Raw genomic sequence first — 21062 nt, forward strand, 5'->3', positions numbered from 1 at the left:
TAATATTATGTAAATTAAAATTTTTTATTAAAAAAAATTTGTACAAAAAATTAAAATATTTTAGTAATTAATTTTTCTTGTACTAATAATTAAAAATAATAATAATTATACATAATTAGTATTGTTTTTTTTTTGTTGATAAATAACTATATATTAAATTTAATATAATATATCAATTGGACCATGATATTAAAATTTTTTAATATTTTCACGATTATTAAAATAATAATAATATTTTTGTGGTTTATTTACAATAGATTAAACAAATTAGTTTGAAAATGATATATAGATTTTTTAACATAAATACTTTATAGTTATTTTAATATTTTTAGCCATAAATTGTAATATAAATTTAATTTAATTTTAACCAAATGTGCAAAACAATGATAATTTTTATTTTATTTATTTATGTATATAATAAATATATATTTTTTAATCAATAAATTTTTAAATTTTAGAATTTTAAGTTTTACATTATTTTAAATCAATTTTTTCTTAATAATTCATAATAGTTTTAATAAAAAAATTATGGCAATAATATTTTATAATTATTTATTTATTAATTAATTATAACTTTTTTTTTATAAGTAGTTGTAAGTAATTATTATTTGTAATAATTTGTTATTTAATAAATATATTTATTATTAAATTGTATTTATTATAATTTATTAAAAAATTTACTAACGTATTGCCCTCTTTTATCTTGTATTATCAATTGTTTATTACATTTACTAAAATTTATTTTTTTTAACAAAAATTAAGTTAAATTTTATTTATTTAATAAAATTTTATTAAACAATTAAATTTTACTAATTTTGTTTGATTCAGTATTTATTGATTTTATTAAAAAAATTTAAAATTTATTGCTTATAAATAATTAATATTTAAAAAAATCTATTTTAAAGTTATATTTTCTAAAATAAATTTACGATTTTTTTTGAAGTATATTTATAAATAATAAATTAATTGTGCAAATGTTATAAAAAAAAATTATGATTTTTATTATTTGTTTACTTATATAACTCTATAACATATATATATATATAAAGTTAACAAAAAATATTTATTTTACTAATGCATTGAATTAATACTATATAATAATAATAATATAACAAACATTAAAAAAATTTAATACAATGTAATATTAAACATAGTCAACAATATTTAAAAAAATAAAAAATAATATTTTCTTAATATTAAATGTACTATTATATTTTTTTTTATTTTTTGTAAATATTTAATTTTTCTATTCAATAAATTGATAACACATACACATACACATACACATACACATACACATACACATACACATACACATACACATACACATACACATACACATACACATACACATACACATACACATACACATACACATACACATACACATACACATACACATACACATACACATACACATACACATACACATACACATACACATACACATACACATACACATACACATACACATACACATACACATACACATACACATACACATACACATACACATACACATACACATACACATACACATACACATACACATACACATACACATACACATACACATACACATACACATACACATACACATACACATAATATGATTATTAGAAAAAAATATATAACTATTTTTAGCCAAAAATAATAATTTTTTGTATGCAAACACATAGACATACATAATAAATAAATTGAGTGAAAAAAATTATGTAATACTATAGTTTCATATTTACCTAATCTCTACAAATACTATAACATAATAACACAAATAGACAGTAAGTCACCCATATTTTTTTGTACACATATATACATACATACACACCCACCCATACAAACACACACACACACACACACACTTGACTCTATGAATTTACATTGTATAATGACTATAATAATATTAATATTTAAAAATAAAATTATTATACATTTATATATTTATTATTTTTTTTAAGCTAATAAAATGTGTGGTATTTATACTGTATATATATACTGTATATATATTTATATAACATATACAACATATATATATATATATATATATAATTAGATTTTGAAAATAAAGTACAGTAGTAGATAAATAAATAATAATAATAATAATTTTAAAATTGTGTGCCACGCAAAATATTTAGATCACATTTTTTATGATTATTTTATGTACAGTATTTTAATATGATATGTGCAAATATATTGTATATATATATATATATATATATTTGATTTAATATATATGTAGCCTTAAAATCCCATAAAATATATTTTTTTTATATATTTTAGCTGACGTGCTGCCAAAAATTTTTTTTATTATTATTTTTTAAAATTAAATTTATATGCTATGTATATGCTATAAATATATAGTTATAAACAACTATATATATATATATATATATATATATATATATGTATATAAATATATAGATTGTATAGTAAATTTAAAATTATTTACACTATTATTATTATAATATGACATTAATATTTAGACAAATATTTATAATATTAAATATATATATATATTATAATAGTCTATTGTATTATATATATATATTGTAATAAAACAATGTATATTTAAATATTATTTTATTTGAAAAAAAAACTTTATTATATATAAATAATAATTATTATTATAAGTTAATTAAATTTTTGTAAAAATACAATTTACAAACTTTATTTTTTTAAAAAAAGTAAAATACAAAAATCAAGCTAGATAAACATTTCAAACATTTAGTTAATTGATTTTTTTAAGTTTAAAAATAAAACAATACATTTTATAGACACACACATAGACACACTAAATAAAACTATAGTTTCTCATTATATATATATATTGTATATATTTAAGATACAGGCGCCGAATCCATGACTTTCCATATATATATACTGTATATATATATATATATATATAATATATCACATTTAAAAGATGATGATTAAAAAAAACTATATAAAAAAAGTGTTTACAGCACTACATAAAAACACATCATATGTTTTTAATACATAGATATATATATACAGAATATTCTGTATACTATATATATATATATAAACAATATATATATATATAGTAAATATTTAGAGGAAATGTATGCTCTCTATCCCTGATCTCCCTGAGCTCGCTGACTAACTACTCTCTTTATCCTATCCTAACTATAAATATATATATATATATATTATATTAGATATATAGATGTATATACAATATATATATATATATATATATATATTATATTAGATATATAGATGTATATACAATATATATATATATATATATATATATATACATAACTAACTATGCAAAAAATAAAATTATGTCGTCAATTGTGAATATATATATATATCATATCATATACAGTATTAATATATATATATATATCTCAAACGCACACACACACACACATTGTGTCAAACACACACACACACACACACACTCAAAAAAAATTATTATTTTTTTTAGCTACCGGTGCCAATATACATAGTCTCAATATACACTTGATAGTACTGTACTGTGTATATGATATACATACAACAAAAAATATTGTTTTTTGCCCATACAGTACATATTGTTTATTTCAAATAGATAATTACAATATATATATAGTGTATTATTATTAACATATATATATATACAGTACATGTGATATAATAAATACATACTTAAAGTATATATATATATATATATACAGTATATATATACTGTATAATTGATAATTATAAAATAATAACCTACCGGTGCTCATGTGCGTGTGTGATATTGTCTAAATAGATGGGATAACTAATTAATTTTAAGATTTTATATCCCGTTTTTTTTGTTGGTTGGTGTAAATACAGTATATATATATATATATATAAGTGTGTAATTAATTGCATATTAATAGCTAGTTTTTCAATGTGTATCACACAAAAAAAACTAATTATATTCAAGTGTTATATATAAATATATAAATATTATATATATTTATTTAAAGATCTATTTTGCTTTTTAAAAAAAAATTAAATCTTAATTACGTTTACAGTTTTTTTTTAATTTTTTTTATTTAATTTAAACGATACATCAATTAGTCCTCGAAATTATAAATATATATTATATATTATAGTTTTTTTTGAAAATATAAAAAAAACAAAAATTGGTTTTTATGTGTTGATGTGTGTGTGTAACATATGTTATGATTTTTTTCAATATGTATTTATAATAATATTAATGTTATTGTGTTGATAGCAAACTATTTTTAAATTTATTTTTATTACTATTTAATTAATTAATTCAATTATTTGAAATACTATATAAATATTATTATTATTTGAATTATTTTTTTTTAAAAAAATAATGTGTTATTTATTTGTGAATTATTTTAATTAATTAATGTTTGATTAATATTTTTTTTACAAAATAATAATAATATTAATATATTATTATATTTTTGTATAAATGGTTAAATAGTGTTATTTGTTTGGGATTTTATAATTAATAATAATAATTAATGTAATTTTATACTCAATATAACTAATTATCACTAAATTTTCTGTATATATATATATATATATATTAATCATCAATCAATTATAAATAATATTTTTATTCACATTATTCATCAAAAATAATAATAATTTGTTGAATCAAATGAAATATAAGACATACAGAAAAAAATATATATAAATATAATAAATGATAAATAAATAAATAGTTAATTAATGTGTTTTATACAAAATCAAACCATACATCCTAACCACAAAAAATAAATAAATAAATTGATTATTATTATTAATATAATAATAATAATAATAATAAATCTATTGATAATAATAATAATAATAATGCAATTAACAAATCAAATAGACATAGTAATTTGAACTTGATTAAACTATTTCATAAAATTATTATTATTATTATTAAATACTGTATTATTAATAATAATAATAATTTGTTGTCAACTATATATATATATATATATATATATATTATATATAACTTTATTGATTAATTTTTTATGTGGTTTATACTATACACTTATATATATAAGTTTATATATCATCATAACTTTTATACTATAAGTTATTTATGAAACTAAAAATATGTTATAATCATTATGTGTTAGTGTACTGTATATGTGGTTTATTTTGTAGGGTTAATATATTATATATATTATATACTGTATATATATATATATATATATATATAATTTTATATTATTAATAATAATCAACAACATTACTGTATTTGTCAAGTAATAGACAAAAATTTTATATACAGTTTATTATTATTATTATTATTATAAACTATCATCTATTAAAACTAAAAATAATAAAACTATATGTGTTTATGTCATAAATTTTTTTTGGTGGGATATATATATATAGTATATATATTAATAATAAATTATATGACATTTTTTTTGATGATTTTTTTGTGTGTGTGTGTCATTATCTTCAATACCCCCCTATAATTGTTATCAACAACAAAAATATTTGCTATTTTTATTTTAATCATCAATTATCTCAACATAAAAAAAAATATTTTTTAACGCCAACAACAAACAAACAACAAATTTTTTTTTTGACAAATTATTTATTAACTTTTTTAAAATATCAATTGAGTTATGTTTCACACATAAAAATATTTATAAACTTTATAATATAAAAAAAAATTAACAAACTTTTATATATATATATATAAAAGTTTTTAATAATTATTTAGAAATTATTTATTTTTTTCAAATAAAAAAACTAATAAATAATTATTATTAGTAAAATTACAATTGTTTGTTTGTACTTGCTAATTTTTTTTGTTTAATTAATAAATGATAATAATAATGACCTAGTACAATCATTTTAAAAAATTAAATATATAAGTATATATATATATACTAGTGTTATTTAATGTGTTTTAATCTATAATGTTTAATAATAATAGCTGTATTGTTGTTGTTATACTATCCTATTATTATTATTATTATTATTATCGACAAACCAATGGCAGCACTGGGCATCTGGTCATCTAAAGGTGCTGAGAGACAGGAGGCTATACCTCAAGAAATATTTCAAGATTATGACTATCAGAAACCAGAGTATGTTTTTCAGAAAAATAAAATAAAATAAATAAAAATACATAAATAAATAGTAATTAAAACAATATATAGTAATAGAAAAAAATAATTAATAATTATTATTAGTTTTTAATAACTAATTATTTTGTTGTTGTTGTTGTGTTGGTATAGAAATTGTTTGATTTTTTTTGTCAATACATTTATATTTATATTTAGAGTATTATATTTCAATAATAATAATATTTATTAATTATATTAAACTATTACTATAATAAACTATATATATATATATATAGTTATATTTATAGTAATTACATTAAATATAATTTACATAAGTTTCTACTAAATATTAGTTATTATTTTTTTATTATATTGATATTTACAGTATATATTATATTAGTGTTAAAACATTACTATTCAATTTATTGTTGGACTTAAATTTTATTTTATGCAGTATTACATACACACACACACACACTCACATATATATATACATATACATAGATACATACACATACATAGATACACACACACACATATATATATACACACACATACATACACACATACATATACACATATACATACAAACACACATACATATACACATATACATACAAACACACATACATACACACACACATCAAACATGATTGCATTAATACATTATTCAATTAAATGTTGATTAAGGGTATAATAATATCATTAACTAAATAAAAATCATATAAATATAACTTAAATGATTATAATAGATAATACTACTAATATTACAGTATATACAGTATATTAATATATAATATGCTAATAAATATCCAACACAACTAACTATTATATTATAAGTATTATTAGTACAGTATATTAGTGTTTAAATAGAAATGTTATTTAATATAATATAATATATAAATTACAGTAAAATACAGTAATATATAAATTATAATCTATTTGATAATATGATTTTAAGTACAGTTGTATTATTTTTTTTATTTTATATTAGAAATATTAGGTTAGAAACTACTAGTAATGCTATTTAGGTACAGTATATACAGTTTATATATATATATATTACTATTATATAATATACAGTATATATATATATATAGTTAAATAAATTTAATCATATATGATATATAAAAGTAGAGATGGAAAAATAAAACTCCAATAAAAATTAATTTAATTAATTTATCAAGGACATATTACTAAAGATATATTGAATGTATAAGATATATATATATATATATATATAATATGTAATAACTACTGTATTGTATTAGATATTATTATTATTATCATATATATATATAAAAATACTTTCATGTATCATGTGATTTATAAAAGGATTATAACATCATTTGATTTAATTATTTCATTCATTTAATAGATGAATGAATAGATAGATAGATAGATAGCCTATGTTTTTGTATATAATTTATAAATAATAAATTGTATGAATAGATGTATTAATATATATATCTATAATCTAATTAGTATTTTTTGATTTAATTAGTTATTATTATTATTATCATTTGTATTAAACATTGATTTTTATTTAATATAATAATAATTAATAAATAAAGTGATATTTAATTAAAATATAATTAATAATTATTATTATTAATATTATTATCATAAATATATCAAAAAATATTTTTATTAATTGAAACTTTTTCAAATAATTAAACTTTAATTAAATATATAAATCGTAAGTGTTTTATATTCCCAATTGAAATAATAATAATAATAATAATAAGTTTTATAATATGTTAATTAATTAACAAATGATACAAAAAAAATATAATTTAAGAAATATTTTTTGAATTTAAATAAAATTTGCATTTATTTATTGTAAATACAATATATATAGTGTATATATAATTTCTAAAGTAATATATATATATTATGCAATTTAAACTAATAAACTTAAAAAATTTTACATAAATTTACTTTTATAAATTAAATGTAAAATTATTCACACATACAACAAAATTTGCATTAATTTAAATTACCTAATTTTTAAGCTATATAAAACTTAATATATATTAAATTAAATTTTTTTTTAAAAGCATTTAAATCAATATACAGTAAAATATATTAAAACTAATTTAAAAATAATATATTTATATCCTATAGGTTAAGACCTATTTTTTGAATGTAATATATATATATATATATATTTTAAAAATTTATTTATATTTAAAAATATATATATATATATAAATTAATTAAATTTTTGTCGTCAACACACACACGACATGCTAATAGTATTAAATTTTTATTTTTTTGCATTAATTTTTTTTCAGTGAATTTTTAGATTTTTTTAATGATTGTAATCTGAGATTATAATAAAGAAAAAATTTTTGTTTAATAATTTTTAATGCATCTAAAAAATATAATTTTTTCTGCATAAAGTGGTTATTTGCTGCTAATATGCTAATAATATATATATATAAATATATAGTGTGTATATATATATATATATAATACTAATAAAATTTTTATTAAACAAAAAAAAAATTGGCACTTATTTTACTATGAATTTGCATTATCCAAAAATAGCATTAAATCTAATTATTTATATACAACACCCAAAATATATATATATATTATATATTTATTATAGTTTTTTTTAAAAATATAATTAAAATTATTATTATTATTATTATTATATATTTTTTAAGTATATCTTATTAGATATTTTTTTCTGACTAAATTATAATTAATTAATTAATTAATTATTAGACACATTGGTATTGACAATAGATTTTTTATTTTAAAAATGTATTATTAATTTTTAAGTATTTTATTTTCAATTTAAACGTTTTTTTTAAATATACAAATAGTATATCCATTGTGTATTATAATGTTTTTCAAAAAAAAACATAATGAGATTAATTATATTACAATTTTTATTTTTTGAAAAACTATTTAATAATAACAATAAAAAATATATTTATATATATAATTGTAAACAAAGAGATTGATTGTTGTTATACTAAACGTTTAAACTATAAAATGTTTTATATATATATATATTTTTAAAACTAAAACGTCAATTGAAAATTGGTTATACTGTATATATATATATAAATATTTGGCTTCAAATCTAATTATATAGTTATATATATATAATATTTTTTGTACATTAAATTTTTTATGTATTATTTTATGTATATTTAAATAGAGTATACTATCATATAATAAAATACAGTTTATTTGAAAGTTATTTATATTTTTTTGCTTATTATTAATATAATGACAATATATAGTGTGTGAGTGTATATATATAACAGTTTATAATTATATCTTTAAAAAAATTAGTAATAAAATAATTAATTAAAATTAGATACTAATAATCATGTATTAACACATGTTATTTAATTGCAACACAATTTAATTTTTTTTGACAAAAATAAATAATGTTTAAAATAGATATATTTTTTTTGATTTTGTTTGTTTGTTTGTATAATATTAGAGCGTTTTTTAAATTAATTAATTAATTATAGATATTTTATTTTAAATAATTAGTTATATATTTTTGTTTTGATGATAAAAAACATAATTATAATTAGTTTTAATTAGATATATATTAATCACTAAAAAAATAATTATATGACAGTTTTTAAACAATATTTTTTTGTTGTTGAAAAATTATTATTATATTTCAATAATAAGTTTGTATAAATATATATATAATATTATAGCTTATTTGAATATTAGTTTTAAATATTAATTTTTTTTTTTGAAAAAATTAAATTATTTTTAATATATTTCCAATTTTATCAAAATCTGCATAAATAAATTTCAAAAAAATTTCATACATATTTTATTTATTAAATTTTTTGTATACACTATATATAAAACATGTTTATTATACTGTTTGTAAAATTATATTTTTAAAAATATTATATTATCATATATTTATGTCAAATGCACACAACTAATAGTTAATATATAAAAATATTTTTATTTATTTATAGAAATAAATATTTAATATAAAAAATTTAAATAAAAAATTTTTATATTGAATTTTAAATATTAAATTTATTTTATATTGTTAGCATAAAAATGCAAAAAAATTAGAAATAATTATACATTTAATAGTTTAAATATTAGTTATAATTATATAGATTATTAAATTAATATTTTTTATAAATAAAAAGATTTATTAAAAATGATATATTATTAAAATTTTAAAATAAAATCATAAACTTTAATATAGTTTTTTTTGTTATTTTATTATTATTTATTATTTTCTTTATAAATCAAAAAAACCATAATTATATATATATATATAATTTATATATCACTATTTAAATCAAACAAATATATTATTTTATGTTTTCACTTGCACGCATAAACACACACACACACAAATACATATATACATACACACACACACACACACACACACACACACACACACACACACACACACACAAATACATATATACATACACACACACACACACACACACACACACACAAATACATACATATATACACACATAAACAAATACATACATATATACATATAGATATACACTCATACACACACATACATACATACACACAAACATATATACACACACTCACACACACACACACACACACACACACACACACACATACATACATACACACAAACATAGATATTATGATACATACAATAAAATGGTTGCGCAGTGAAATAAAAATCTATATATACTAGTATATATGTGCAATTTATTTATTTTTATTTTTTTTATATAAATAATTTTATTATTTTTATTTTTTTGCTATACAAAAACAGTCACAGACACACACACACACACATAAACAGTGATACAAATTATTGATAATAATATGTGAACAAAAACGATATCATAGTATTATTATTAGTGAAAAAATTTATATATTTTTAGTACATTTTAAGCCAAATGTCATATACAGACAGTATATATATATAAATATAATACGATTCCTATAATACAAACACATATACAGTATCTATAATTTATAATCAAAAAAAAAATAATTTTAAAAAAGTAAAATATTTACAATAATAATAATATAGAATATTCTGTTATATTTTTAATAGTAATAATAATTTTATTATTTCTATTGTGTGTTTGCGCAAAATTTTTTAAAAATTTTTTAATAAAAATTTTTGCATTTATATTATATTTAATTAATGTTACAAATATGCAATATTTTGTTAAACAAAGTTTTAAATTATTATATATATATTATAATATATGAAGTATTTAATTGTTTTTATTATTAATATTATTGAAAAATGTGTTTGACTAAATTATTTGTTATTAATAATATTATAATTTTCTACTAATAAAATTTATAAATTGTGTTTTATTAAACTAGAATAAAAAATAATTATTATAATAATTTTGTTTATTTAATATAATTTATATTTTATTGATACTATACTTATAATAGTTTATTAATTTAACAATAATATTGTTTTACTATTTTAATATTAAATAACTACTACATTACTACTACTACTACTACTACTACTACTACTACTAATAATAATAATAATAATAATAATAATAATACTAATAGTAGTAATATTGTACTTAAACTTGAAGTACTGTCTAATAAAAACAATAATAGTTTTATTTTGTAAATATTTTATTATATATATGTATATATATTGTTTATACGAAACATTTATATAAGTTATATATATACATTGTTGTTATATATACGTTATATATATACATTATATATATACAAGTTGTATATATATCACCGATATTTGTAGTGATTTGTGATTTAATGTTTGTTTTTTTTGTTTGTATATTAACTAAATGACTATTACTACTATTCAATCAAACAAATAGTTACTATTATATTGTGTGTGTATGTCTATTGACTCTCTCTCTCTCTCTCTATATATATATATAAATTATATATTTAAAAAATTTTGACTAAAAATATTGTTTACTAATATAATATAAAGTTATTATTATTATTATAAAACATAGTGTGTGTGTGTGTGTGTGTTAGTATATTATAGTTTATATTGTATACCATTGAAATAAGACAAACAAACAAAACAAAAATAACTTTAACTTAAATCAAAATAATAATAATAATAATATACAGTATTATATATATATATAAAAGTCTTTTATTCAAACAGTTATATATATAAAAATATTTGTTTTATTTCTATACATTTTATTGTACTAAAACGTATATACAGTTAGGAAAAAAACTTCAGTACAATAGATATGCCATATATTTAACGACATTTTTATATATTGTGTTTGTGAATGAATGAATTACAAACACATACACACTGCTACACACACAAAGTGAGTGAGCACTGGGATCCAGAAGCTAAATCCTTATACAAATAGTGTACTCAAAAAAATAATAAAATAAATAAAATAAAACAAAACAATAACAACACACTAGTCCTACTTTAAAGCCTATGTGTTATCATCAATAATGTATAGCTATGTACTGTATTTTATGTTATTATAGTATATATACTATTAATATAAAGTACAGTATAATACATACTATTATATATATATATATATATATATATATATATATATATATATATATATATATATAGTATATTTGTAATGTAAAGATTTAACATTTTTATAATAATAATAATAACAACAATAATAATAATAAGTTTTATAAACATTTTTTTTTGTTGTTGATTATTATATTTTTTATTATTACTAAATGTGTGTCTAAATGGAAATACATATAAAATATTTGTTATTTTTTTGTTAAAAATTTAATAATAATAATATATATTTTTTAAACCAAATACATATTATTACTTGTTTTGTAATTAAATTGACCCTAAATTTTCAAATGTCAACAATTAATTGCGCCAACTATTTATAATTTATTATCAATAATAATATAATACTAATAATAATATAATACTAATAATAATAATAATAATTTCAATAAAATTAATTATATTATAGTAAAATAATATATATATTGCCTATAATATTAAATGTACTTATAGTATATTGAAATTATTATAAATTTTATATATAAATTATATCTAAAAATAGAAAGTATTTAATAAAATGTTTAATAATATTAATAATATTAATAATAATTATTATTATAGTGAATACATTGTTTATAAATATTTTATAATGTCTATGACTACTATCAATATAAAGATAATAACCAAATATATATATATATATATATATATATTAATAATAACAAAAAATTTTAATTTGCATTATTAATTTTCAATTGACTCTATTATTCATTCAATAATAAATTTTAAATAAAAATCTATAAATATAAAAAAATATATGACATTTGAAAATTATTATTAATTAATTTAATATAATAACGATAATCAATAATCAATTATTGGTATATATTTAAAACTATACATAATATATATTTCATGTTTCATTTATTCAAATATCAAAAAAAAATCATTCAATAAATATATTTTTTTGTTGATAATATGTATTAACAATAATGTGTTTAAAAATAATTTTTTGGCATAAAATATATATAAGTTATTATAATAAAAACCAATTTGTCGTGCGTTAGCAAAAAAAATATATATATAAAAAATAAAATAAAATACTGTATACTAAACAATAATAAATCATATAATTATTTATTTATTATTATATTAGTGGTGTTAATAAATTTTTGTTGAGTATCTAAAAATATTTATATATATATATCAATATATACAGTATTAAATATGTTTAAATAATTATTAATGTGTTACTAATAAATAATATATATTTTTTGAAAATTATAAATAGTTTTGTCACTGAAAATATATTTGAAAATAAATATATATTATTAATAAATAAAAAAAATAAATGTGTAATAAATATTGAAATATTGTTTTATTTGTTTGTTTGTTTGTCTTTAATTTAAATGACTCAAAAAATAACTGTATTTTTGTTGTTGTTGTGTGTAATTGTTTTAATTAATTAATAATAAATAGTAATTATTATTATTATCATGTTTTAGTATTATTATTATTAATAATAATAATAAAATTATATTACGTTTAAAACAATGCGCTAAAAAATTAATTAATATTTAGCAAACATTATTAACAATAATATATATATATATATATATCTGGTATCTAAGTGTTAATTATTTTAATATATATATAAATAACATTAAGTGTTAATTATTATATTATATGTGTGTTTAACTACTAATTTAATTTGACTTTTAAATATATCTAAATTATTTATCCAAAAAAAAAATGTGACATTTATATGACTAAATGAAAAAAATAAAATAAAATTATATAAAATAAATCTATTAATAAATCTTAATGTTTTTGTGAAAATTCAAATTTTTTTTTAAATATTATTTTCTAAAATATTTTATCTTATTTTAAAAATCTATTCAAAATTTGATATCATAGTAAACACATATATTTTGATATTAAAATAATTTTTTGATGGGAACGGGAGGTCTCTCTCTCTCTCTCTCTCTCTCTCTCTCTCTCTGTCTGTCTGTCTGTCTGTCTATCTATCTATAAATTGATTGTTTGTATAGATATGAGAGATTAGTGATGTGGTGTATGGGATGGGATGTCTAATGGGATGTATGAGCCATACCATGTCATGCCGGGTGTGCTGTCTATTAATAAACACTGTATTTAGTTAGTTAGTCACACACACACACACACATGTTTTTTTGTTGGGTATATACCCAACAATATATATATATATACATCCAATATGTACTGTATATTTAGATATTAAATATAATAATAATACTGTAATAATAAAGTGCTTAACTTGTAATTGAAATAATTGCTGTATCGTTGATAATATAACATACACTTAATTTTGAGACTACTATACTATATACTGTACTAACTAAATACTAACCACACATATGGCATCCCTGAGCAGACATATATACAGTATATATACACATATATATATATACTGTAGTATACATACTGTACTAACAAACAGGGATGTCATATCCTAAATGATAAAAAAATGCTTTACTAATAACAACAACATACCAGTGCTTTAAAAAAAATAACTTACATAATAATAATTATTATAACAACAAAATTTGATAAATAAATTAGTAGACAATTAAACACTACTTTTTAAAAAAAAATGTGATTTAAATACTAATAATAATAACTATTAGTATTATTATATAATATGTCGTGTTTTATCTATCTATCTATATATATACCTATATATATATATTAAATGATATATCACTATATATATAATGATATCTCACTGTTTTCTACACTATAATGACTACAACAACAAAAAAAACCTAACTGTCCCTCATATATATATATATATATAAAATAAATTAATAAAAATTGTGATTTAAATGCTACTAATAATAATAATAATAACTATTATTAGTATTATTATATAATATGTCGTGTTTTATCTATTTATATATTAAATATCTATCTATATATATACCTATACTATAAATATATTAAATGATATATTCAAACAGTGATATCCCACAGTTTTCTAACCTATAATGACTACAACACCAACAAAAAAACCTAACTGTCCCTTAAAAACTACCTAACCCCTCCCCATATGAAAATGCCAGCTCTATTACTACTATTAATAATTGCCGGTATAATCGTTGGATTTATTATATGTTTGTGTAGATCGTTGCCTAAAATCAGTCAGGATGATCAGGGACTGTTGGGTGGCTGTAATGAGGAAGGACTGGCCAGGCGGGGGTCGGATCTGGATCTGGATGGCGGTCCCAGTGCTCAGCGTACAAAATTTGAACCCCTACACCATAGGCATGAACTGTGCGAAAGGGTTACCATCAATGTGTCGGGACTGGTATTTGAGACACAGTTACGTACATTGCAACAGTTTCCCAGTACATTGTTAGGCGATCCGGCCAAACGTATTAGGTAGGTGCTTGATTGATGCTAAATTATTTATTTAGCTAATTAATATGTATCTATTATTACTATTATTAAACTTATGTTTTTTTAATTATTATTATTATTATTACAAAAATATAGTATAAATAATTAGAAAAATAGATAGAATAGGTTAATCAGATTAATTAATTAATTAATAATAATAGTTTTTTAAAAATTATTTATTTATTTATCGTAATTTTTTATTTGTGTAGTTTATGTTATATACTATATATATAACTAATATAATAATAACTGATATTAACTAAAACAAAAATTGTAGATTAATTAAAATAATAAATTTATAATACAATAATAATTATTATTATGTTGTGTTATTTTATTGTTTAGTTTTTATTTATTTATTTATTATTAAATTAATCTACAATTTTTTGTTTAGTTAAGTCAGTTAATATCAGTTATTAGTATTATTATTATTATTAAATTTTTAACAAATTATTATATTGTTTATTAATATATTTTTTTAAAATATATAAAATTATTGATATGAGACTAAATTATTCTATATAAATAGTAAACATTTATTTTAATTTAATTATTAATTTTATACTTATTTTATAGTTTACAGTTTTTTTTTTAAAAATTTATATACTATATATGAGTCTTTAAACTATTTTATTTATTTAAATAATTTAAAAATTACAGTCAAAATTAGTATTATTATTTTTTTTGTTATTTAGTTAAAAATTATTTTATAATTATTTACTAATTATTCTAAAAAAATAAATCAATAATTGATTACTTTTAGTATTTTTTTTATTAATAAAATTTTTAGTTTTGTTTACTACTACTGTATCTATAATTTTAGTGATAAATTAATCTATTTATAAATCCATTAACAATATTATTGATTATTTTATATATAAATAAATATATACTTAATTTATATATATAATATATATATATATTTATATTAAATGTCAATTTAAATCTAAATCACAAATTGATTGATTACATAGTTTATTGAAAATAAATTGTTTTTAGATAAACACTAAATTATTATTTTTGTTAAAAACAAACAAAAATTTTTAACGATATTATTATTGAATTTTTTTTTACATACAGTTTCAACAAAAATAAAATATTATAAAATAGTGACTCAAAAAATATTATATAAATATATTAGTTAAGTATCTTATCAAATAAAATGCTTATATATATATATATATAAAATTGTATATATTTTTATTAAGATATCATCTTTTAATCAATAAATAGTTATCAATAAATAATATCATATATATATATAAATGTTTACCCACTTATAAATGTTTTCCTATCTATAATATATATATATATATATATATAGAAAAATATTTTTATATTTTAATAAATCTTTTTTATTTATGATATATATATATATATATATACTATAGTTAAGCCAAGTGTTGAAACAATTTCCTATTAATATTATTATTAATATTATAAGTTAGATATTAGTTTTTCTATGTCTAGTTTAACAATAGAAATAATAAAATATATAACTTATATAACATAAAAATATATTATTTTCAATATATATATACAGTATATATTTTTATATATTGATTGTTAACTTTTATTGAAAATTTACTCTATATATTGATATTTTCCTAATAAATTGTTAATAACTTTTTCAACACCAAAAATAAAAATAATAACAAACATTATGGTAACAAAATAAGTTTTTTTTATAAAAAATAAAATAAGTAATAATAATAATAATATGATAAAACAGAAACAAAATTCACTAATCAATATAAAATAAAAATAATTATATAATCTAATTATATTAATACATAAATATTGTATACATAAATAATTATAAAAACTATATATATTTAAATATTTTTTAGACAACATAAAATTTTTTTTAAAAAATGTAATTAAATTACAAAAAATTATAATTAATTTTTAAAAAAATAATATAAATTATTATTATTATTATTATTATTGATTGATTGATTGATTGCACAGGTATTACGATCCGCATACTAATGAATATTTTTTTGACCGAAATCGGGCCGTATTTGAAGCCATACTATACTATTATCAATCGGGTGGCCGACTGAGGAGGCCGGTCAACGTACCGCTGGACATATTTGTCGAGGAGGTCAAGTTTTTTGAGCTAGGTGAAGCAGCCTTCAATAAGTTTAGGGAGGACGAGGGGTTTATCAAAGAAAAAGAAAAACCATTGCCTAAAAACGAAATGAAACGTAAGGTATGTATAGTCCCTAACCTCTCGCCCCCATCCCCCGGCACCCGGTATGTCAATCACACAATAAGGGTACGGGAGGGATGGGTTGGGTGATGATTGGGTGAAAAAAAATATTATGTGATAAACACACCCACACTTTAATTAATTAATTATTTGTTTTTAAAAAAAATATTTTTATTTATTTATTTAATATTTTAGTTTTAGTTTGTTATATATATATATATATATCATAAATAAATAAAAATGTCTAAAATATTATATATATATATATACAATAATATTGATTATAAGATAATAGGATTAATAATAATAAGATTAAATAAAATATTAGAAATTTATTATTTATATATATGTATAGTGAGTCTATACAATATTTAAGTTAATATTAGTGATTATATTATTAAATAAATTTTATTTATTTATTTTTTTGGTAGGGATTTAGATAATTTGGTTATATTTGATCAGGTTAATCTTATTAAAATATTTTTTGTATAAATATTAATAATAATAATATTTTAAATAAAAATAAATAATGTGTTCATTCCGACTGATCTAATATACAAAAATATTTCTAATCATTAATAATTCATATATATTTGTTATAAATAATAAATTACAGTTTTAATAATTAATTTTTAACTAATTAATTTAATTAATTATTAAAATAAAAAAAAATAATAATAAAACTATTCATATCTAAAAATAAAGTCAAAATCAAATAATAGAATTATATACAAAATATTCAAAAAAAAAATATTTTTATATATATTATTTTTTGATATTAATTTAAATTTTATTTTTTTTATCTACCTACCTAATCCACTCCATACCTTATCTAACCCACTACATACCTACCTAAATAAACCACACACTTACCTAAATAAACCTCACACCTACCTAACCCATCCCTATCTATCTAACATACCCCATACGTTACCTAACCTAAACTACATACCTACCTAAAATAATCCCATACCTACCTAAATAACTCCATATCTACCTAAATAACCCTACACCTACCTAACCCATCCCTATCTACCTAACACACCCAATACCTACCTAAATAACCCAACACCTACCTAAATAACCCCACACCTATCTAACACACCCAATACCTACCTAAATAACTACATACCTACCTAATTAACGTGACAAACCGATCAAAATACACCACTACTACCTACCCTACCCTACCCTACTCTACCCTAAACTCTATAATATCAGGTATGGCTACTATTTGAATATCCGGAATCATCGCAAGCCGCCCGTGTTGTGGCCATCATAAGCGTTGTGATCATTATACTGTCGATATTGATTTTCTGTTTGGAAACACTGCCAGAATTCAAACATTATAAAATATTTAACATAACAGCCAACCTGTCCCGTGTAGTCGAGGATGAGGTACCGTCGATAACCGAACCGTTTTTCATAGTCGAAACCGTATGTATTATATGGTTTTCCGTTGAAATTATCATACGTTTCCTATCGTGTCCATCGCAGATAGCTTTCCTAAAGGTTTGTTTTGATTTAATTAATTAATATTAATTATTATTATTATTATTATTATTAATATTTAGTTTTTTTTATAACAAAAATTTTTAATTATTTTTTCAATTTTTCAAACATAATAATAAATTTTTTTTATAAATAATTTATTTATTTTTTTAATTATAGTTAATTTATTTTTTGATTGTTTGTTTGTTTGTTAATTTTTTTTATTTATTTATTAATTAATTAATGGGTTTTTTTTGTGATGTTTTTGTTGATTTAGTGATTACTTAAGTTGTTATGTTTTATTTTATTAACATTTTTGTTGTTGTTTATTTTATGTAATTTTATTTTTGTTTATTGATTTTTATTGTTGTTTAGTGATGTTTTAATAATTTTATTTAGTTAGTTAGTTAGTTAGCATGTGGGTGTGTGTGTGTGTGTGTGTTGGTGTGTGTATGTTTGGGTGGGTGTTAAAATTATTTAGTAAATATACAATACTATAAATTTAATTAAATAGTAAAATTAAATTTTTGTTTCCATATTGTTATTTAATAGTAAATATTTTTACTTTTAATTATTATAAATTTATTGATAGATATTTTTTTATAAATAAATAATATATTTATTTATACAGTACTGTACTTTAATATATCATAAAAAATTTATATTTTTATCATATACTGATATTTATTTTTTAAAATTTACAAAAAAAAAACTTTAAAAGTATATATCATATATAAATTGCTTTTTAATATCTTCCATATTTTTAACTTAAATGTTTGTTTTATTTTAAAAAAATATATTGTTTTTATAAAAAAAATAAGTATTAAACTTGTCTATAGATAGCTTACTATCTAAATATATATATAAGTCATCAATCAATATATAGTTTTTTTTAAAGTTTATTATGTAATGTTAAATAAAGTTAGAAAAAAATGATAAAATGTTTTTTATTTAAATAGTATTTACAACAAGTATTTTGTTATATCGATAAATATATATATGATATATAAATATAAATATATATTTATTGGAGATTTAAATCTAAAGGATTTTAGTGGTATTTTTCTGGTATTTTTTTGGATACATTTAATACCTATTGATTTATTTTTTTTGTTAAATAAATTTTTTTGTTATATATATATACAGTACAGTATATTGTGTTTTATAAAAAAATAATAATAATATAACACAAAAAAATGTATGAATAGATAGATATATAGATAGGTATCAAAAACATAGATATATTTTGAGACCTTAAACAACAACAACAACAACATAAAAATGTTGAAACAATTTTCAAGGATTTAAAGATTTTTTTAGTTTTTATTTTTTTTAGATATTTATGTTTTATGGGCTATAAAATTGATTTTTTTTGTTGAAATATTTT

At 17.1% G+C, this 21062-nt stretch overlaps 1 protein-coding gene across 1 annotated transcript in view; it reads left to right on the forward strand.

The window, feature by feature from the left end:
* LOC128965240 (potassium voltage-gated channel subfamily A member 2-like) overlaps positions 1 to 21062 on the forward strand; it is a 69525-nt gene that overhangs the window by 46031 nt on the left and 2432 nt on the right. Inside the window, exons 2-4 of the mRNA XM_054311890.1 lie at positions 15694 to 15951; positions 17941 to 18184; positions 19406 to 19696. Of these exons, the coding sequence (XP_054167865.1) occupies positions 15694 to 15951; positions 17941 to 18184; positions 19406 to 19696 (793 nt within the window). The remainder of the gene's footprint in view (positions 1 to 15693; positions 15952 to 17940; positions 18185 to 19405; positions 19697 to 21062) is intronic.

Source organism: Oppia nitens, unplaced genomic scaffold (assembly GCF_028296485.1).
Source record: "Oppia nitens isolate AA-2021 unplaced genomic scaffold, nextdenovo-longstitch-racon4-pilon3 scaffold16_pilon_pilon_pilon, whole genome shotgun sequence".
Taxonomy (NCBI): domain Eukaryota; kingdom Metazoa; phylum Arthropoda; class Arachnida; order Sarcoptiformes; family Oppiidae; genus Oppia; species Oppia nitens.